Source organism: Miscanthus floridulus, chromosome 9, assembly GCF_019320115.1.
Source record: "Miscanthus floridulus cultivar M001 chromosome 9, ASM1932011v1, whole genome shotgun sequence".
NCBI lineage: Eukaryota > Viridiplantae > Streptophyta > Magnoliopsida > Poales > Poaceae > Miscanthus > Miscanthus floridulus.
In genome coordinates this window covers 20,666,493-20,688,942 of record NC_089588.1, presented here as the reverse complement: position 1 = coordinate 20,688,942, position 22,450 = coordinate 20,666,493, and the positions used below count along the sequence as shown (strand labels likewise).

The 22,450-nt window shown below is 41.3% G+C and overlaps 2 protein-coding genes across 2 annotated transcripts; both read right to left on the bottom strand.

Annotated features, from left to right (window-relative positions):
• Positions 1-4,152: 4,152 nt before the first annotated feature.
• On the bottom strand, positions 4,153-11,086 carry LOC136479404 (uncharacterized). Its single transcript, XM_066477281.1, has 6 exons — positions 10,766-11,086; positions 8,877-9,080; positions 7,521-7,790; positions 7,235-7,375; positions 4,489-4,523; positions 4,153-4,397 (listed from the first exon to the last, which is right to left on the bottom strand). Exons 1-6 carry the CDS (start codon positions 11,056-11,058, stop codon positions 4,153-4,155), a joined length of 1,188 nt encoding a protein of 395 aa, XP_066333378.1. The 5' UTR covers positions 11,059-11,086.
• Positions 11,087-18,913: 7,827 nt separating this feature from the next.
• Positions 18,914-21,338, bottom strand: LOC136479403 (uncharacterized). Its single transcript, XM_066477280.1, has 4 exons — positions 21,062-21,338; positions 20,677-20,880; positions 19,321-19,590; positions 18,914-19,175 (listed from the first exon to the last, which is right to left on the bottom strand). Exons 1-4 carry the CDS (start codon positions 21,283-21,285, stop codon positions 18,914-18,916), a joined length of 960 nt encoding a protein of 319 aa, XP_066333377.1. The 5' UTR covers positions 21,286-21,338.
• Between the last annotated feature and the right edge of the window lie 1,112 nt (positions 21,339-22,450).

The following is a 22,450-nucleotide window of genomic DNA, read 5'->3' as shown; positions in this document are numbered from 1 at the left end:
AGGCTTCTTTGTTTCTGAGCAAGTCTTGCAGTGGCAGCGATGTTGGGACTGAGATTTCATGGGCTTGGAAATAATGCTTTAGTTTTCTTGATGCCATCAGCACTGCGTAGGCAACTTTTTCTACCTCAATGTAGTTTAACTTGGCTCCGGACAGTGCTTCTGAGATAAAATAAACTGGCTTTTGAGTTTTGCCTGATTCTTTTTCCAGCTCGTGAACTAACACTGCGCTGACTGCATTGTCGGAGGCCGCCACATATAGCAATAGGTGGCTGTCCGATTCTGGGACGGAGACCATCAGTGAGTTTGCTAGATACTCTTTCAAGTTATGAAATGCCTCCGACTGCTTGGACCCCCACTCGAAGTTGTCTCCGCCCCTCAGGGCTTGGAAGAAGGGTAGGCTGCGTTCTGCTGATTTTGAGATGAATCTGTTGAGCGCTGCTATTCTTCCCGTCAGCTTTTGCACTTCTTTCTTGTTTTTGGGTTCTGCCATTGTCATTATTGCTCTGGTTTTGTCTAGGTTCACTTTGATGCCTTCGCTGCTTATGATGTATCCGAGCATCTTCCTTTTTGTGACTCCAAATATACATTTTTCTAGGTTGAGGCAGAGGCCAGCTGTCCTGAGGTTGGCGAAGGTCTCCTATAAGTCGGAGACATGATCATCCTTGTTCTTGCTCATGACCACTATGTCGTCGACGTAGGCTATGATGTTTCTATCTAGTTGTGAGCCCAAAACTTCCTTTGTCATTCTGGCAAAGGTTGCTCCGGCATTTTTGAGGCCCTCCGGCATTCTGGTGTAGCAATATGTCCCGAATGGAGTGGTGAAACTTGTCTTGTCTTTGTCTTCTTTTTTCATCCAGATTTGGTGATACCCAGAGAAACAGTCGAGGAGAGAAAACCTCTGGCATCTGGCTGCCTTGTCGACGGAGGCATCTATTCTTGGCAATGGGAAAGGGTCTTTTTTGCAAGCTTTGTTCAGATCTATGAAATCTATGCACATTCTCATTTTGCCATTCTTCTTTGATACCAGTACTACGTTTGCAAGCCATTCTGAATACTTGACTTCCCTGATGACTTTTGCATCTAGCAATCTTTGCACCTCCGCCTTTGCTGCTAGGATTCTGTCCTCTGACATTTTTCTCTGTTTCTGCTTTCTTGGCCTCATGTTTTCATTGATATCCAATTCATGCTGTATGATGTCCCTGCTGACTCCCTGGAGGTCAGAGACTGACCAGGCGAAGATGTCTTTGTTTTTTACTAGAGTTTCCATGAGCTCTTCCTCCTCTGCTTTGCTCAATTCTGAGCTGATTGTTACTTTTCTGTCTGGTAACTCCTTTTCTAGAGGGATCACCTTTGTCTCTTCTTGACCTACCATATCTATTTTTCCTCTAGGCATATCCGGAGGCTCTAGTTCTTTGTCTGCCGACTCGACTGCATTGATGTTTCTTTGGGCTCTGTGGATTGCTTTTTCTATGTTTCTTGCTTCTTTCTGGCTGCCTCGGACTATGATAATACCATGGAGTGCTGGTATTTTGATGCACAAGTAGGCCATATGCAGGGCTGCGTTGAATTTGGTTGTGAATCCTCTGCCCAAGATGGCATTGTATGGGTAATACTGATCGACGATGTCGAAGGTTATGTATTCGGTTCTAGCATTTGCTTGGGTTCCAAACGACACTGGGAGTGATATCTTTCCTAGTGCTTGTATCTGCTTGCCTCCGAATCCTATCAAAGGGGATTCGGAGGGCTGTAGTTGATTCTTGCTGAGCTTCATTTGGTCAAAGGTATTTGCAAAGATGATGTCTGCTGAACTGCCAGTGTCAATCAACACTCTACTTATCTCCCATGCTGCTATGTTTGTCTTGATTACCATTGCGTCTGTGTGAGGGTAGCTTTCTAGCTGGAGATCTTCTTCTATGAAGGTGATTGGGACTCTGGACCAATCTTTGTATTTTGCTGGGCCTTGGACTTCTACGTTGTTTACCAGGCGGAGGTGATCCTTTTTCTGCTTTTTCGTTTGAAACTCCATTGATGATCCTCCGGCGATTGGTAGTATCATGCCTATTGTTGGTAGTGCTCCATGAGGGTTGACTTGGTTTTCTGGGTTTGGCTCATTTTTGGTGTTGGGGGTTGGTTGTGAGGTGGCGGTAGAGGCAGTTGCTGCATGTGCTGCTGTTGCGGTGGATGCTCGAACCTGCTTTGGTTTTGTGGCGGTTGGTTTGTTTCGAGGTAGGTTATGTGGGGAGGTTTTGGGTTTATGTAGGTCAGGCTTGCCTCCGACCTATAGTTACCCGCCGGAGGATGCTGCGAAGGCGCTGACCGCCATGCTGGTAGGAAGTTTGGGTCATAGGCAGAGGCCAGTGTGGAGGGATGTATTTGGTTTGCGTTTAGCGCTGGGTACATTGGGCAGTACTGCTGGTGGCCAGTTGTGTAGGTGGTGTTGACCTCTCTTGCGCTCTACTGTGTCGGAGGTTGGGCAGTCTGCTTGTTCTTCATCCTTTCCTGTGTCTCTTTTGTCTCCAAATAATCTTTGGTGCTGTGCCCTGCGCTTTCGCCGTGAAAAACGCAATATGGCCTACGTTGTTTCTGCTTTTGGTTTTTGTTCCAGTTTTTGCCTTGGTAACCTTGCCGACCTTGGTTCTTGGTCTAGGTCTCCAGCCCTGCTGGCGCTACCAGTTGCCCTTGTTTGGGGTAAGGTTGACCCTCGATGCTGAGCACTTGCCCCTGGCCTGGTTTCTGATTTGATGCATTCTGGTTCGTATAGCTCTTCTGGGAGTTTTTGCTGTCTGTTTTGACCCTGCTCCTCCAGCCTTTTCCATAGGTCATTGTCTGATCTGCAGTATTTCTCGAACTCATCATACAACTGTTGTATGGAAGTTGGTTTCTTTCTTGCTAGGTGTGCTGTGAACGGCCCGATTCGGAGGCCTTTGATCGCTGCTTCAATGGCGATCTCGTCTGGGATGTCTGGTGCCTTCGCCTTTAGTTGCACGAATTTCCAGAAGTAGTCGTGTAGTGTCTCTCTGCATTTGCTTGCACTGGAACAGATCTGTGGATGTGAGCGACTGTGCTGTTAGCCCCTTGAAATTTGCCAATATCTTGTCCCAGAGGTTTTCCCAAGAATAGACCGTGCTTGGTTTGAGCATGGAATACCAAGCCAACGCGTCACCTTCGGCAGCAATAACAAATGACTTTGCTAGGACGGCGTCGTCTCTGCCGGCGGAGGCTACTGCTGCCTCGTAACTCATAATGAACTGATGGGGGTCTGTCTTTCCGTTGAACTTTGGTAGTGTGATTGGCTTGTACGCCGTTGGCCATGGCGATTGTTGTATGCCTTCAGAGAGTGGGGACTTGGGATCGATAGGCCTCCGCATCACCTGAGATGGCATCGTGGTTGGGTTGATCACTGGCAGACGTATGGTTGCAGTTGGTGTTGCTGCGAAGGTTGGGATTGCGGAGGTTGACGCTGGTACTGCATGCTGCATACTTAGCATCTTAGCATGTAGGACTGCCAACTACTGCCTTAGTTCTGCTGCTTGTGCTGATGCTTGAGTAGCTTGTGGATTAGCTGTGAATGCTGCTGCCATTCTGTCTATTTCTTGTTGCACTCTTTGCAACTGTGCTTGTAGCTATTGCAGTTCTTGCTCGAGTGTTGTGCCTGAATTTGGTTGGGCCTCCGGATCTTGAATCTCTAGATCTTGGGGTTCCGGTGGTTGACCCTAGACATCTACTCTAGTGTCATCCTCCGCTGGAGAGGTTGCGTAGGTGCTACGAGTGGTGCGCCTAGGCCTTCCTCTCTAACCTGTGGTCATTGCTGCTCTGGTTGTGGTTTTTCTTTTCCCTGCCATCGTTGGTTTGCCTTGGCTAAACCACGATGGGCGCCAATGTTGAGACTTGCGGTCTCAGACAGTGTGGAGGGGGTAGAGGCCTCCACCCGCTAAGCGCTGCCCTCAGGCGGAGGCTCGGGAAACAGGCACGACAAAGTGGGCGTGTAGGGAAATGGCACGTAAAACTAGGGTTTCATTCATTCATTCTCCAACCACCTGTACTGTTACAAGTGTTCCCTATTTATAGGGCTCAACTACTACTTTTACAGAGTTTACAATAGTACCCTTCAACTGCTACAGTACATTCTCAGAATATTCCACTACTCGCCTTTCATCTTGGGGGTAATCTTGTCATGCCACCCTCAGGTACTGGGCCTGCGCGATCAACCAGCCAATCAGGCCTCAGGATTCGGCGATGGGCCTCTGGACCTCCGCCGTCGGTTTCCGCCCCTGGGACGCCGAGGCCGCAGACCCCCGACGCCCAGTATTGCCGTCCTCCTGCTTGGGTCTCTGCCCCTACGAGCGGAGGCCGAGCCGGTGCGCCCGCGCCGTCCACAAGCGCCTTCCTCTGGTTACCTGCACACACACATAGGTAATGTTGGCACTTGATTAGCCTTGCAGCAGGGCGGCCTCCGCCCCCTCCGCCCGGAGACGCCTACGAGCTAACCGAGTGGAGGCTGCGCCAGGGTCACCGGCAGCGTCCTGCAAGCGGTCTAAGAAACCGTCATCTTTCTGGGTCTGGAGGCGTGGTAGCTGGGCCTTTGCTTAGGTAGTTGGTCGGAGACGTCTTTGCGAACTGCTGGCCGCATAGGTCTCTGCCACTCTCGGAGGCTGTGTTACAACACCAGCAATGGCGCCACCGCGGTCAACCCGCCGTCGGTCCTCTTTCGGCCAGTCAAGCTTGCATCTCGGCCGTCCATCTCTAATCCAACGGCCGTGGATGGCCGGTACCCCTTCGCTGCGAGTTTTTCAAAAACACCCTGATAATTATCTGAGACTTAACCCGCAGTCCAAAGCGTGTTTCCTGATTCCGTTTTCTTTTTCTGAAAGCGTACTTTGGCTCGGTTAGATTGAAAATACGTTTTTAGCTATTTATAGTTTTGCCACTAGATTTGTTTTAGCCATAAAATCTCTATTTTAACTCCGATTTGATCCGTTCAAGTTGCGTTAGGTTTGTAATTAATTAATCTACATGTTCATACTACTGATGGACATGTTTTCAACTTTTAAAATTCAAGGTTAGATTTAATCTATTATTTTACTATAAGAAATCTTGTTTAATTCATAACTTCTTCATTTTAGCTCCGATTTTTGTGATCTTCACATCTGTGTGTTCATAGCAAGACGTAGATTCGTTTTCCAAACTTTTCATCTTGATCTTAAGCTGTTGGTGTACTATTCTAATCTATAGCTTTTGTTTGATATGCATGATTGCTCCTGGATGCTTGTGTGTTGCTGTGGTTATCGAGTATAGACGGTGAGCAATTCGTGGGAGATCAAGAGTACTACTTTGACGAGCAGGATCAACAGGAGTGCTTTGCTCAAGGCAAGTATAGCATGGGATCATCCTTGTTTCCTATTCACTTTAATACATTAAATGCATGTTGCATGTGTCACCTTGATAGGGATTCCCTAGAATTGAACTTATACCTTGCCACCTATGGCATATGCATTGGGTAGCTTTGCTAGTGCTCAATTAAACCATGATCTTGTAACTTGACTAATGGTATACGCAATAAACAGGGGGCTAGAGTGTTTAGCTACTTTCTAAATGCTTCTGATTCCTCTCCCTAAGGACTTATCTGTAAGTGATCATCCGGGACTTATAGTACAGCTATGAGGGCTACACGGCTCTGGCTTTAGCTCAGTATGAGGACCTTTTCTAGCTTGTTAGTGGTTATCTTTATTGGCGTAAGAATGGCTTGATGAATCGGGTATAGTGCGGCCTCTATCCCCTTGAGTATAGGCTGTGCATCATTGTGCCATCGGGAAGGAGGGCTCTATATCCGTTTGCCGAGTGAATATAATGGCCCTAACTTGTTAGACGAACCTTTGAAAGGCTTCATAGTGACCCTTGCCTGCTCACCTTGGAAGTGTTTTGGGAGTTATAAATCCGGGCATATGGGTATCACGACTCACAGTGAAAGTGTACAACCTCTGCAGAGTGTAAAATTGGTATATCAGCCATGCTCACGGTCATGAGTGGCCTTGGAACCCTTATGGAATAGATGAACACTAAGTATTATTGTTTATGCTATTCATTATTCATGTTTACATTGATCATGTGTTCTACATTGGGAATTGAAACAACTTGTTGCTACTCTTAAGCTAAAATTGTGACAACTAAAAGCTGAATGCTGTTAAACCTATGTCAAGCCTTTTGAGCCTCATGAACCCCATGTTACACTTGTTGAGTACGACAAGTACTTACGCTTGTTTATTTTCATTACTTGGATAAAAATTCCGGATGGGTAACAGATGGCTATGGGTATGATGATTTTCCTGAGGACTTCTAGACTTGTGGTCAACCAGTCGACGTCCCTGTGAAATGGAGCTTCCGCGAGAGATCTTTTATTACTTCCGCTACATTTATGTGAAAACTCTGTCTTATTCGTGATGTAATAAACATTTGTGATGATACTATTCAAAATTTGTCAGCTTATGTGTGTGACTGATCTCTGGGCGCACATAAGATTTTGCATCCCATTTTATCCTTAAAATTGGGTGTGACAAAAGCATATGCGAGTTTCAAAATACATGGAAACCATAGCAACGATGTCGAGTTCATTGGCTATTTTGGTCTAAGGGCAATGTATATGTCGACCTTGTTATTCTAAGGGCGATATGTGTATATCGAACATTCTTAAGCAGTTCTAGGCTTCTTGCTTGATTTTCAAAGGTACCTGAGTTTTGCAATGTATATATTCTTAAGCAGTTCTAAGCAGTTTTGCAATGTATATGTTTCAAAATACATCATTTAGTAGTCAAAATATTCATATACGATTACGAAGTAATGTAGTTACAAGAGATTGTTTGGTGTAATGATAGTAGGTGTTATTGTTAAGTTGTAGGTCACGGCATTTAATCCTAGGAAGAACACAATTTTTTGGTCTTTTGGATTTTCTGTAAAAAACACAAGTTGTAGGTGTTATTGTTAAATTGAAATACATACTGTTAAGGCCCATATGGTTGGCAGTGTATTTTCAAATTGAAATATTTTATGAAAAGACATCCAGAAAGTTCTCCAAATTAATAAAGAAATCGTGGCAGTGTATTTTCAATTTTTCATCAATCATGATATCATAGACATGCTTGGAATAAAAAAGAAATGGTACCCACTTAATGTTTTGCCACAACTGCTGCTAGGGAAGTACTCCATTAACTGGTGTGCAACATAGTGCATCAATACGAACCTGTTGATGTTTGAGAACCCATTGTCTTGTATCCTACAGGTGGTGACCGTACCCTGCGCGAAAGTAAACACTCCTGTCCCACCCATAATAGCCCAGTCGCCTTCTTGATTTCCTATTGTTTTAAGACTGGAGCCCTGGAATCTAGATCAGGAATACAGTATAAAACAATCCAGTCAGCTTTCAGCAGCCCAATCCATGGCGAGCTATGTGCATACAAAGTTAAAAAAAAGCTATACTAGATTTCAATGTTCAAAGTATTTAAGACCAACATTAAGTAATGCCAAACCTTTCATCAGTAAACACTATGCTGCTCCAGTGGAACCAGCCATTATAGCTCATACTAGTCTTGGTATGCAGGCCTTGGGCATGTGCAACTAGCTTTTTACCAGGGCCAAGACTATCATATAAGGGGTAGTCATGCACATTGGTGTAAGCAAACATCTCAGGCTGCTCTGGATTTGCTATATTTACTTGGTTATAGTCTGGCCCACTGATGATCTGGTGCATATACAGTATGCGATTATACTTTCTCAAGGACTGTGCGGTTACAGGAGCGCTCTGTGGACTAGTATTGGCCATAGGGCTGGACACATTTGAGATTGCATTGGAACCAATGATTGTCATCCCGTCCTCGAAAGTCTGCAAGTAAATGAAGGAGTTCCTCTTCTTAGTGTTAAACAAATATTTGAGCATAGAACAAAGGATTTGGAAAGCTAGCTAGGGTACTCTAGAGCTATATACTCCTTGCCTTAATTTTAGTGCAAATGAACTAAACTAGGCAGATGCCAATTCTAAGAAAACATATGCAGCTAAATCGACATATTCATTTGAACCCATTAACTTTTAAAGTTATTCAAATGTAATGAATCATATATCTTCATGGACCCTGCAATTTCTTTTACACACTCCATTCGAAATTGTAAAACATAGTTCGTGTTGTTAGGACAAGTGACCAAAATTAAAAACATTGCTAGATTTGTATCAAAAGTATTTATTACTTAAAATTACAAATTTGTATCATACAAATGACATATTAATAGTAGAGTACTTGGGTACACGACTTGTCCAGGAGATACAACCTTGAAAAGATGAACGGAGGGAGTAATCTAATATGCAGGCAAATTAATTAAGGAGCATCAAGTAGAGAAAGTGAACATGGATTAACTAGGTTTATCTATTCTCCAAAAAAAAACAAGGTTTATCTACTACAACTAAATTACATTCATTATGCTGTACTCTTGTCATTTTTACTCACAGTAGACGGGAATCTTCTGAGAAGAATGTATATATGCACATCGTTATTTAACTACTATTGGTAAACTTTTTTTTTCAAATTGAATCCAAGGGAAAATATATATGTTCATCTTTGTCGTTTAAACATAACCTACTCATATGTGGCTGGGCCTAGTACATGCATGGTAGTGCTTTCGGCATTAATGTGCATTTGAAATACACATGAGTGCATAGACAATTGATTCTGGTGAGTACCCTATTGTCACCACACATGAAAATGGCAACTACTACTAATATAGATGAGCACCTAAGTAATTTTACCTCTGAACTAAAATGTCTGATAATGGCTCGATTGTCACTCTGTTTGGCACAAGGGAGCAGAAAGTAAGCGGACAAAAAAAATGCTAACATCACCTCATTATTAGTCTCAACTGGTGTGGTCGGTGGGTAGCAGAATGCATGGATACGAATCTCCTTGATGTTTGAGGGCCCACTTTCTCGTACTCTATGTGTGGTAACGGTACCCTGCACAAAAGCAAACTCTCTGGTCCCTCCAACGATAGCCCATTCGCCTTCTTGATTTCCTATTGCATTAAAGCTTGACCCCTGGAATCTATAAAAACAATCCAGTAAGCTTGCATTGATGCTTAAACAATCAAGTCAATCAACTTATGCATGTCACAAGTTAATGTATGCGGTTACAAGTATAGTAGTAATGAAAAATCAGGATGACAGTGCATAGACCAAATATTTACAGCAGGGAAATGTTTGGAGTAAGATCAACATGGAGTTACCTTTCATAGTCAAAGACTACTTTGCTCCAGTGGAGCCAGCTGCCACCATTGTTCATACTAGTCTTGGAATGCAGACCTTCTGCACATGCAACTATCTTCTTGCCGGGGCCAAGACTATCATATATGGGGTAGTCATGCACATTGGTATAACCAAACATCTCAGGCTTCTCTGGATTTGCTATAGGTACTTGGTTATAGTCTGTCCCAGTGATGATCTGGTGCATGTACCATGTGCGAATGTACTCAGTTGCCTAGGACTGTGGGGTTAGAGGACCACTCTTTGGACTAGCCATCGAAGGGCTGCATGCATTTGAGGTTGCTTTGGAATCAACATTTATCATATTGTCCTTGAAAGACTGCAAACAATGGAGTTGCTCTTCTTAGTTTAAAAACAAATAATTGAATGCAGACTAACAGAATTGGAAAGCTTGTTTTTCTGGGTAGCAGTATATTCATTCAAATCGCGAACGTAAGTTATTTTTGCCTTCTAAGTTTTTCTCCATGAAAATCGTACTTCTATTGTATATGTTAAATCTTCTCTTCCTTACTTGTCCTTGGTTAATGAATGCTATGACTCTCAAAATGAATCAATAATCAATAAATTAAAATAATGTCCATCAAGGTTGTATGATTGATCTACTTTCGCAGAACAACTGACATTTGCAATTAGAGGGATTGGAATGCTTCTTCCCTACCTTAATGTTGTTCAAGTTAACAGGAAAACATACATATATAAGTGAAATTTATTCTAATAAAAATATAAGGAACACACTCAAAAAGTGCACATATGTGTTATTCTAGCTTGGGGACCATGCATCCAAAAGGGGTTCATCTCATTAAATCACAGGAGCTCATACCAATTGCATGTACACAATTACCTACATGCAACAATTAATTGCAGTTGACCTTAACAAATCAGGACAACCACTATTGCACAAACCTCATCACCACCGGTTTGGAAACCCCCTTCACATCCCTGGTTTTTGCCAGCATTTGTGAAATGTGGACAGGGGGAGGCAAGAGTGGGAGGAGAGGCTAGAGTTTCCCATTATATACTTTGAGGCCATTCATAGGCTATGATGGGTCGGATGGGCCTTTTACACTTACGATAGCAGTGTAGATATTTTGACCAGCGGTTGGTATACTGAACCGTTGGTGAAAATACTTTTAACTACCGATTCATAATACGAACCGTTGGCGAACATATTCACCAACAGTTCGTATTGCAAACCAGCGGTGAAACATAATGGATGATGAAAATGATTTCTGTAGTACCGTTACAGCAAGTACAGATGTACAAATAGAAGGTACACTTGGAAAATAAGTAAGTCCAATGACAAGTTGTGTGCATGTATCCGTGACATGAATCAATATGGATATAGTATCAGAATTTTAATTAGTAAGGGAAAGTAGGTGGGATAGGCGGATAGCAATGCAGAAAAAGCATAAATGTTATAGAAGAGAAAGTCCAAATAGATTAAGATCAAAGTACTGAAGTACGAACCTTTCATCGCGGAACACTAGCCTGCTCCAGTGGAACCAGTTATCATAGTCCAGACAAGTTTCAGTATGCAGACCTTGTGCACGTGCAACAATCTTTGCGTTGGGGTCAAGACTATCATATATGGGATAGTCATGGACATTTGTGCAACCAAACATCTGAGGTTGCCCTGGATTTGCAATATTTACATGGTTATAGTCTGGTCCGTCAAAGATCTGGTGCATGTACAATTTGCGATTGAACACAGTTCCTTCAGATTGCTGGGTGACAGGACGACTTTGAGGATAACAGTCCATGGAAAGGCCGCTAATATTTGAGCTTGAATTGGAGCCTTCCTTTATCGACTTGTCTTTGAGAAGCTGCAAACCAATGGAGGAGTGCCACTCTTTCAGTGTTAACACAAATTAATATTTTAATGTGGAAGAGAACCATTTTGCATTCTGTAACCTCAATGCAATAAGTACAACAGGTCTCAACATGTTTTTTGAGTCCAACTTCATCCTGATTGATATGGAACATGAAGAGAACCAACAGATAGCTCACCTAACATCCTAATTAAGATGCCAAATAGTCTCTTTCCTCAAATGTACCGTGGACTATCTCACATCAGAATACTTGGGTGGATGCCTTCTAATAGGCTTGAGGCTTAGTTGGCCTTTTCACTACCCCAGATCTTCAAATCAGTGTCGGTTCAACCCTCCCCCTCCCCCGCCTTCACTGCCATATTTTGAACCGACACAGGCAAACCGGTAGTGATGGGGGGTTCACATCAGTGTCGGTTCGTGATGTGGTTTCCAAAAAAACCCCAAAAATAGACTGAAAAATAGGAAAAAACTTAATACTGGGAAAGACCCCACTGGACAGCCACACGGTAGCGCGTCACAAGTCAAGCGCGGGTTTTTCACGCGAAAAACCCGCGCTTCGTGGCCACCGGGGCTTGAACCCCCGACCTCCGACTTATGCTGATGCTTATGCTACTTTGTTGTGAAAGGAAAATACTATTTATTCACTGAAAGGTACTCCTGAAGTAGTGCTAAAGAACAGGGCGGAAGAGAGCCAACACATAGCTCACCTAACATCCTAATTAAGATGCAAATAGCCTCTTTCCTCAAATGTACCTTGGACTACCTCACATCCAAATTTTATGAGAGTTGATGCTTGGAGACAAATATATTTACATGTTTTGTAATTTCTTTGTGATTTGCACTACCAGATCGACTTTACCGTATGATTATTAAACTTAATGTCAAGTTAACTCATACAAAATATATAAAGTATATTGTTGTTGAAGAAGATATTGCAATAATTCTTCAGTCAGATAAATGAGAGAAAATTAGGGGAAATCCTCCAAATTTTCTCATTAATTAATCAATAAGTGGAGAAAGATGTGCAGTATTTACTTTGGACATGAAATATTTAACAGTGCCAACTGATTATAGCTACTAAAGATCTATAAAAAAATACAACTATAATTTTACTAGCAAACTTTAGGACTGTCCAGCAAACTTGTGCAATATATTTGGCTTATAGCTGTAGGGTTTAGAAATTTAGACCTGAGTGTATATCGGGTTAGAGTTGCATACTACACAAACATATATATTGCCCTACACGCCAACTAGCCAGATCTATTAATGTCAAACCATTATCTGAGATACATTGCTCTTACACTATCAATGGAAGGATCCGTCTTCTGTCCTGTCAAGATCTCTATAATTATAACACCAAGACTATATATATGTCTGTCTTAAATGTGATTACTCCCCGCAAATATTCTGGCGCCATATAGCCTCATAATCTCAGGTGTTTGGATCATTATATATATAGTAATTCAACAGGCCAGCGTTCACGCTAGAGTTAGTATCCTGTATACAAATATCACATAATGATCTAAAAAACCTGTTTACCTACTAGCCCACACATGGTTGCTATAGTCCTAAGAAATATATGGTATGACTATTAAAAAAACTTTCTAAACTATCCTGTGCGAATGCACAGGTTGATGGGTAGTTAGTATATATAGTAGGTCTGATACATGTAAACAACACACTCTCAATCTTAATATAGCTGAGGTATACATTCAATTAACTACCAAGTAATAAGTCCCATTTTGCACATGGTATAAAACAATAGAGCACATATACATCTTCAAAGTAATGATCTGTAAATTGCATTTTCACAATATATTCTACCAAAATAAGTAAAAAGACGCCTAGATTTTTATACTGCAATTTTAATAAGAAAACTTTGCATTGTGTGACTACTTTCGGTTAGATTCCTTTTATTATTATTACTGGTAGGTCTGTCAAAAAGCTTTTGGGTTGAACCGGTCGGTGCATGCAGCTTAATACTCACCCGCAATTGGCTGAGATGGGAGTTGAAGGCAAGTGTAGTTTATAAAATCTGAGAATTAAAAACTAAATTTTGACAGTCTAAATAATTTCATGTAAAAACCTTGTCAACTATAAAGATTTAGACCTTGTTGAGCTCTACAATGTTGACGTAAAATTCGTCTTCCCAAAAGTTATAATTTTTTTGTGACAAACTGACAACTACTTCTTCCTGTGTTAATCAATTTATACAGGCAGTACACTTAAAGAGGTATGCCTCTATACTTGCAAAGAAAAAAGAGGTATGCCTATATTGAAGGTCATTTTTTAAGATGACCTTTGTAAGTGTCCTGCCTCTAAAAATTCATCTACAGGCTTGGTTGTTTTGGACTGTCTGCATAAATGGACTGGCCGGTTCTGAACATCACTAGGTATGTTAGGAGACCTTGATACTTTCTAGACATCTCTCATAATAAAAGAGCATGTCTCCTAGAATAGTGTTTCTGTAGTTCAAGAACATCACTGGTATTTTGGAAGACCACGATACTTTGCAACCATCTCTGTTAATAGAAGATTCTGTCTCCTAGAATCATGTTTCTAGTTCAAATAAATCACTACTTTGCGTAGCAAATAAATCCCCTTTCTGTAACGGTGATGTTGGTACGCGCTGTACATTTAATGTTTGGCTTATCTCCACCTCTTAGTATTGATGATTTATTTGCAAATTGGTCTAAGGGAGGGAGTAAGAGACATAATTCGTTGTTATTAACTGCAGCAACAACATTATGTTGGACAATATGGATAACAAGAAATGAGGTAGTTTTTGACAAATGTAAACCAAAAACCTTTTTGCAGGTGTTATTCAGGGGAACTTATTGGCTAAGGCAATGGGCCGGACTGCAGCGGCATGACGACACACGACAACAGCTCCTTCTTGCTGGTCAACGTTTGGAGACAACCGCTCTGCATTTTTTTAGTTCCAATGGATGGTTGTCAAATAGGTTTATTGGACTGTCTTAGTCTGGACTTTCTTTTATGGGTTGTTTTCTTAGTTTGTGGCTGTGAGGTGCCAAGAATTGTCCTTTGAATATTGGTTATAAACCAAGATCTTGTAATAATTGGCCTGATTCTACCGCGAGGTAGATGAAGCCGGGTATGAAATACCCTTTATCTAAAAATACGGTGATGTTGGTAGTGCGCCGCCGCAATGGGCTGCGTCCGTCTTCGCCGACGGCCCACTTGTCCGTCGCGCTCACGCAACGAAGTCGATCGACCACGCGCAGTGACTCCGGTGCCGTTTCTCGGTGCTCGCCGGTGGCCGTGTCTTCTCTGGGCAACTCGTTCGTTTGTTAAAACTACACACATACAGATACAGATCTCTTGTTCGTTTTGAAAAGAAATTCAGAAACAGATGTCAATTTGCTTCCTGTTTATTTGTGCGCGAATGAAAGAGGGAAAAGAAGGGAAAGCACTGCATGCTGCAGTATAGTGGTGTGCCGAACTGCCTGTCATACGTTCTGCCTCTAGCGCGTCTTTAAGTCGCAACAACGAGTGGGATATTGAGCATGTACAAGCGTTTCCTAATAAGCAGAGCGTTAGAACAGCACGGATTATTAAGAGTAAAACGATCTGTCACTAACCTGGAAGATGGAGGGCGGCCTGCACGCAGGCTGCAAATTAGAGCTGCTTCTCGATCGCCTTGGTCCTTTGACCCAGTTAGTTGGTCAGAACAGGAGAGAAGCTCGGCGGCACGCACCTCGCAGTGGGAGAGCAAGGCCTGAGCATCGGTTTCAACTGGAACCGACGACAGATTTCAGGTAAATCCGTGAGAATCGATTTTCTGCACTGTTCCAAAGTGACGATTACCCCAGCGTTTCTTAGCAAGCTCCGCCCCTTGCCGGCCGGCACATTGATCAAACAACGACAAAGTGGGTATATGTTAATTATACTAGGGCATCAAGAGTTGACATAGTGCTTAGAAGATTAAATATTATATAAAGACTCCATCAAGAGTTGACATAGTGCTTAGAAGTGATCAAACAACGACAAATTGGGTATATGTTAATTATACTAGGGCATCAAGAATTGATCAAACAACCGATTCTCCTGACTTGTTAATAAGCGCCTTCAAATATTTTTTTATTGTAGATTGAGCTTCTAAAGACATGCTTGCCGATACAGAACGTATTCCCTAAAACCTTGTTTGGACGTGGTCGGATTGGCATCAATCCACATGTGCTCAAGTGGATTGGAGTAGAACTTGAACTAAATTCCATCCCAATCCACCCCAACACATGTGGATTGAGATTAATCCGATAACATGCAAGCAAGGCCTAATATGGAAAAAAATATATAGCATTGTGCTAATATAGTATTACACAATGTCTTTATAAGAGTATATGGAAAAATATATAGCGCAAATTACACAATGTCTTTATAAGATTCGTGCGTGCCCTAATATGGAAAAATATATATATATAGCAACTAGTAAATTAAGTTGAAAAATATATATATCCAGAGACCAAGACTAGTGCCAAAGGCATCTGCGGTGCCGCTCCCACTAGCTGTTCGTTTAGTGCGAACTGAACCACCTCTAAGTCAATCAAATGTAGAATATGTCCAAAGGGCAATGCATTTTATATAAAAATTTTAGACAAGAAAAATATGAGATATAATCAGCATAAATGCAACTTTTCCCTATCTTATATCCGTTGTTGTCAATCGGCAAGCCTCTTTGAAGTTTGAACTGTCTGTGGATCACTTGTGACTTGTCGTCCCGATCCGTCCGTTTACCTGGGCCAGCCTGCAACCATACTCTCGGCCCGCCCAACATGCTGCCGAGACTATTGTTGTTGGGCTTGGCAACTTGCGTGTGTGCCTCTCAACAAATTATCTTGGCGTTTCCTTTTTCTCAAAAAAAAAAAAATTGTCTTGGCGTTTCCTAAAAAATACTGTAAATTGTTTGGAACTTGGAATCATGGACCTCATCCCCGTCCACGTCTCGGCAGACAACACGTACGTCCAGATGCTACCAAGCTCCACGCTCCTGAGTCAAGCACAGGTCTGCACTGGGTGGGGATGATCCTTGCCTAATTTTTTTCATTAGTTTATCAACCCATGCTCTCGTACAAAATATTTTTTAAGAGATATATAGTTTAATACATTTGACTTATAAAGAATTGTTTATATTAAATTATATGTTTTTCTTTTTTGTTTTTTTTCTATAAAATAGACATAATAGATACTTCATAGTCTATATCATAAACTTATTAAGTACTTTTTATGCAATGGACTGATTTATATGTTTTATCCACATTTGTATTTTTACTTTGTATGACACTTCTGTATATTTTAAGCATGCATTAGTTTGAAATCTTGCTATTCACTATGGTTGCTTTTACTGCATCACATATCTTATGAAGTCATCTCATCTGCCACGTTGATGTTAGATCCGACGGCCGATATTCATCCGTACCCCTTCGATGGTCAACATTGCAAAAGAGCCCCTCCGGTTTTCTATTTTCAAACCCGCGGTACAAAGCACACTCACATGTTACGTTTTCTTCTTTGGAAAGCGTAGTTTCTTCGGTTTAGATCCAAAATACGTTTTCACTTATTTACAGATTTGCCACTGATTTTGTTTTAGCCATAACTTCTCCGTTTTAACTCTGATTTGACCCGTTCAAATTGCGTTAGGTTCATAATTTCATAATCTCCATGTTCATACTACTGTTAGATATGTTTCCAACTTTTAAAATTCAGCTCTTACTCCCCCGCACGTCGCTTCCTCTTGGGCCGACGGCCATGCACCGGCCCTGGCCGAAGCCGCGCGAGCGCCCTCTCTCTCTCCCTCGGTTCACTGACAGCTCAGTCCCCCGCCTTGTCTCACCGACCGCCCGTGCCCGCCCTTCAGCTCCGCCTCTTACCTCAGCATGTCTACGCCTAGGACTCTACCGCTGCCGAGGAGTTTGACACCACCACGGCACCGTGTTGCTTGCGCCCTAAGCCGACCGCCCCCATATAAGTCGAAGCCCTGCGCTGCATCGTCCCCCCCCCCCCCCCCCCCCACCCCCCCCGCATAGCTCCAGATCCATCCATTCTCACCGAGACGCTAAAAAGCCGTGGACCTAGCATGCGCCGCTGTCCGCCGTCGACTTGCCAAGCCGCGCGTCGTCTCAGGTGTTTGGAGGTCCCCACCAGTGCCCTAGGTGAGCTCGCCTCAACCTCCTCTCTCCTCCCGTGTCTTCCCCGTCGAAAATTGTGCACCGTAGGCCGTTTTTGAGTTCCGCCGCCGAGCTCCCTTTGATCGGCAATGGCGCCACCGCGCCGGCTTTACTATTTCGGCAGCCGGTTTTCTTTTTCCCCGCTCCCATCTCATCTGCCACGTTGATGTTAGATCCGACGGCCGATATTCATCCGTACCCCTTCGATGGTCAACATTGCAAAAGAGCCCCTCCGGTTTTCTATTTTCAAACCCGCGGTACAAAGCGCACTCACATGTTACGTTTTCTTCTTTGGAAAGCGTAGTTTCTTCGGTTTAGATCCAAAATACATTTTCACTTATTTACAGATTTGCCACTGATTTTGTTTTAGCCATAACTTCTCTGTTTTAACTCTGATTTGACCCGTTCAAATCGCGTTAGGTTCGTAATTTCATAATCTCCATGTTCATACTACTGTTAGATATGTTTTCAACTTTTAAAATTCGAGGTTAGATTTAATCTATTATTTTAATAAAGGAAATCTTGTTTATTTCATATCTTTTGCGTTTTAGATCCGTTTTGACCCATTCAAGTTGTGCTCGATTCATTACAACGAGATCTACGTGTTAGTGACAATGTTTATCATGTCACTAATACTAGAATTTCATGGTTTAACCTCTAATTTGAATAATAATTGTGCAACTGGGTTTTATAAATAAAGTATGATTTGTTTTACTTCAGTATTATATTTCAAACTTAAATTTGACTTAATTTCTATTATCTATAAAATATCTTATATATGTTTTTATATAATTAAAACACATGAAGCTAATAGTTTTATGAGTAGATCTCTCGGTAGTTGTATCTTTTCAACCGTATGATGCTAGTGCTCAACTAAAGCCATGATCTTGTAACTTGACTAATTGAAAACTCTGTCTTATTCGTGATGTAATAAACATTTGTGATGATACTATTCAAAATTTGTCGGCTTATGTGTGTGACTGATCTCTGGGCGCACATAAGATTTTGCATCCCATTTTATCCTTAAAATTGGGTGTGACAAAAGCATATGCGAGTTTCAAAATACATGGAAACCATAGCAACGATGTCGAGTTCATTGGCTATTTTGGTCTAAGGGCAATGTATATGTCGACCTTGTTATTCTAAGGGCGATATGTGTATATCGAACATTCTTAAGCAGTTCTAGGCTTCTTGCTTGATTTTCAAAGGTACCTGAGTTTTGCAATGTATATATTCTTAAGCAGTTCTAAGCAGTTTTGCAATGTATATGTTTCAAAATACATCATTTAGTAGTCAAAATATTCATATACGATTACGAAGTAATGTAGTTACAAGAGATTGTTTGGTGTAATGATAGTAGGTGTTATTGTTAAGTTGTAGGTCACGGCATTTAATCCTAGGAAGAACACAATTTTTTGGTCTTTTGGATTTTCTGTAAAAAACACAAGTTGTAGGTGTTATTGTTAAATTGAAATACATACTGTTAAGGCCCATATGGTTGGCAGTGTATTTTCAAATTGAAATATTTTATGAAAAGACATCCAGAAAGTTCTCCAAATTAATAAAGAAATCGTGGCAGTGTATTTTCAATTTTTCATCAATCATGATATCATAGACATGCTTGGAATAAAAAAGAAATGGTACCCACTTAATGTTTTGCCACAACTGCTGCTAGGGAAGTACTCCATTAACTGGTGTGCAACATAGTGCATCAATACGAACCTGTTGATGTTTGAGAACCCATTGTCTTGTATCCTACAGGTGGTGACCGTACCCTGCGCGAAAGTAAACACTCCTGTCCCACCCATAATAGCCCAGTCGCCTTCTTGATTTCCTATTGTTTTAAGACTGGAGCCCTGGAATCTAGATCAGGAATACAGTATAAAACAATCCAGTCAGCTTTCAGCAGCCCAATCCATGGCGAGCTATGTGCATACAAAGTTAAAAAAAAGCTATACTAGATTTCAATGTTCAAAGTATTTAAGACCAACATTAAGTAATGCCAAACCTTTCATCAGTAAACACTATGCTGCTCCAGTGGAACCAGCCATTATAGCTCATACTAGTCTTGGTATGCAGGCCTTGGGCATGTGCAACTAGCTTTTTACCAGGGCCAAGACTATCATATAAGGGGTAGTCATGCACATTGGTGTAAGCAAACATCTCAGGCTGCTCTGGATTTGCTATATTTACTTGGTTATAGTCTGGCCCACTGATGATCTGGTGCATATACAGTATGCGATTATACTTTCTCAAGGACTGTGCGGTTACAGGAGCGCTCTGTGGACTAGTATTGGCCATAGGGCTGGACACATTTGAGATTGCATTGGAACCAATGATTGTCATCCCGTCCTCGAAAGTCTGCAAGTAAATGAAGGAGTTCCTCTTCTTAGTGTTAAACAAATATTTGAGCATAGAACAAAGGATTTGGAAAGCTAGCTAGGGTACTCTAGAGCTATATACTCCTTGCCTTAATTTTAGTGCAAATGAACTAAACTAGGCAGATGCCAATTCTAAGAAAACATATGCAGCTAAATCGACATATTCATTTGAACCCATTAACTTTTAAAGTTATTCAAATGTAATGAATCATATATCTTCATGGACCCTGCAATTTCTTTTACACACTCCATTCGAAATTGTAAAACATAGTTCGTGTTGTTAGGACAAGTGACCAAAATTAAAAACATTGCTAGATTTGTATCAAAAGTATTTATTACTTAAAATTACAAATTTGTATCATACAAATGACATATTAATAGTAGAGTACTTGGGTACACGACTTGTCCAGGAGATACAACCTCGAAAAGATGAACGGAGGGAGTAATCTAATATGCAGGCAAATTAATTAAGGAGCATCAAGTAGAGAAAGTGAACATGGATTAACTAGGTTTATCTATTCTCCAAAAAAAAACTAGGTTTATCTACTACAACTAAATTACATTCATTATGCTGTACTCTTGTCATTTTTACTCACAGTAGACGGGAATCTTCTGAGAAGAATGTATATATGCACATCGTTATTTAACTACTATTGGTAAACTTTTTTTTTCAAATTGAATCCAAGGGAAAATATATATGTTCATCTTTGTCGTTTAAACATAACCTACTCATATGTGGCTGGGCCTAGTACATGCATGGTAGTGCTTTCGGCATTAATGTGCATTTGAAATACACATGAGTGCATAGACAATTGATTCTGGTGAGTACCCTATTGTCACCACACATGAAAATGGCAACTACTACTAATATAGATGAGCACCTAAGTAATTTTACCTCTGAACTAAAATGTCTGATAATGGCTCGATTGTCACTCTGTTTGGCACAAGGGAGCAGAAAGTAAGCGGACAAAAAAAATGCTAACATCACCTCATTATTAGTCTCAACTGGTGTGGTCGGTGGGTAGCAGAATGCATGGATACGAATCTCCTTGATGTTTGAGGGCCCACTTTCTCGTACTCTATGTGTGGTAACGGTACCCTGCACAAAAGCAAACTCTCTGGTCCCTCCAACGATAGCCCATTCGCCTTCTTGATTTCCTATTGCATTAAAGCTTGACCCCTGGAATCTATAAAAACAATCCAGTAAGCTTGCATTGATGCTTAAACAATCAAGTCAATCAACTTATGCATGTCACAAGTTAATGTATGCGGTTACAAGTATAGTAGTAATGAAAAATCAGGATGACAGTGCATAGACCAAATATTTACAGCAGGGAAATGTTTGGAGTAAGATCAACATGGAGTTACCTTTCATAGTCAAAGACTACTTTGCTCCAGTGGAGCCAGCTGCCACCATTGTTCATACTAGTCTTGGAATGCAGACCTTGTGCACGTGCAACTATCTTCTTGCCGGGGCCAAGACTATCATATATGGGGTAGTCATGCACATTGGTATAACCAAACATCTCAGGCTTCTCTGGATTTGCTATAGGTACTTGGTTATAGTCTGTCCCAGTGATGATCTGGTGCATGTACCATGTGCGAATGTACTCAGTTGCCTAGGACTGTGGGGTTAGAGGACCACTCTTTGGACTAGCCATCGAAGGGCTGCATGCATTTGAGGTTGCTTTGGAATCAACATTTATCATATTGTCCTTGAAAGACTGCAAACAATGGAGTTGCTCTTCTTAGTTTAAAAACAAATAATTGAATGCAGACTAACAGAATTGGAAAGCTTGTTTTTCTGGGTAGCAGTATATTCATTCAAATCGCGAACGTAAGTTATTTTTGCCTTCTAAGTTTTTCTCCATGAAAATCGTACTTCTATTGTATATGTTAAATCTTCTCTTCCTTACTTGTCCTTGGTTAATGAATGCTATGACTCTCAAAATGAATCAATAATCAATAAATTAAAATAATGTCCATCAAGGTTGTATGATTGATCTACTTTCGCAGAACAACTGACATTTGCAATTAGAGGGATTGGAATGCTTCTTCCCTACCTTAATGTTGTTCAAGTTAACAGGAAAACATACATATATAAGTGAAATTTATTCTAATAAAAATATAAGGAACACACTCAAAAAGTGCACATATGTGTTATTCTAGCTTGGGGACCATGCATCCAAAAGGGGTTCATCTCATTAAATCACAGGAGCTCATACCAATTGCATGTACACAATTACCTACATGCAACAATTAATTGCAGTTGACCTTAACAAATCAGGACAACCACTATTGCACAAACCTCATCACCACCGGTTTGGAAACCCCCTTCACATCCCTGGTTTTTGCCAGCATTTGTGAAATGTGGACAGGGGGAGGCAAGAGTGGGAGGAGAGGCTAGAGTTTCCCATTATATACTTTGAGGCCATTCATAGGCTATGATGGGTCGGATGGGCCTTTTACACTTACGATAGCAGTGTAGATATTTTGACCAGCGGTTGGTATACTGAACCGTTGGTGAAAATACTTTTAACTACCGATTCATAATACGAACCGTTGGCGAACATATTCACCAACAGTTCGTATTGCAAACCAGCGGTGAAACATAATGGATGATGAAAATGATTTCTGTAGTACCGTTACAGCAAGTACAGATGTACAAATAGAAGGTACACTTGGAAAATAAGTAAGTCCAATGACAAGTTGTGTGCATGTATCCGTGACATGAATCAATATGGATATAGTATCAGA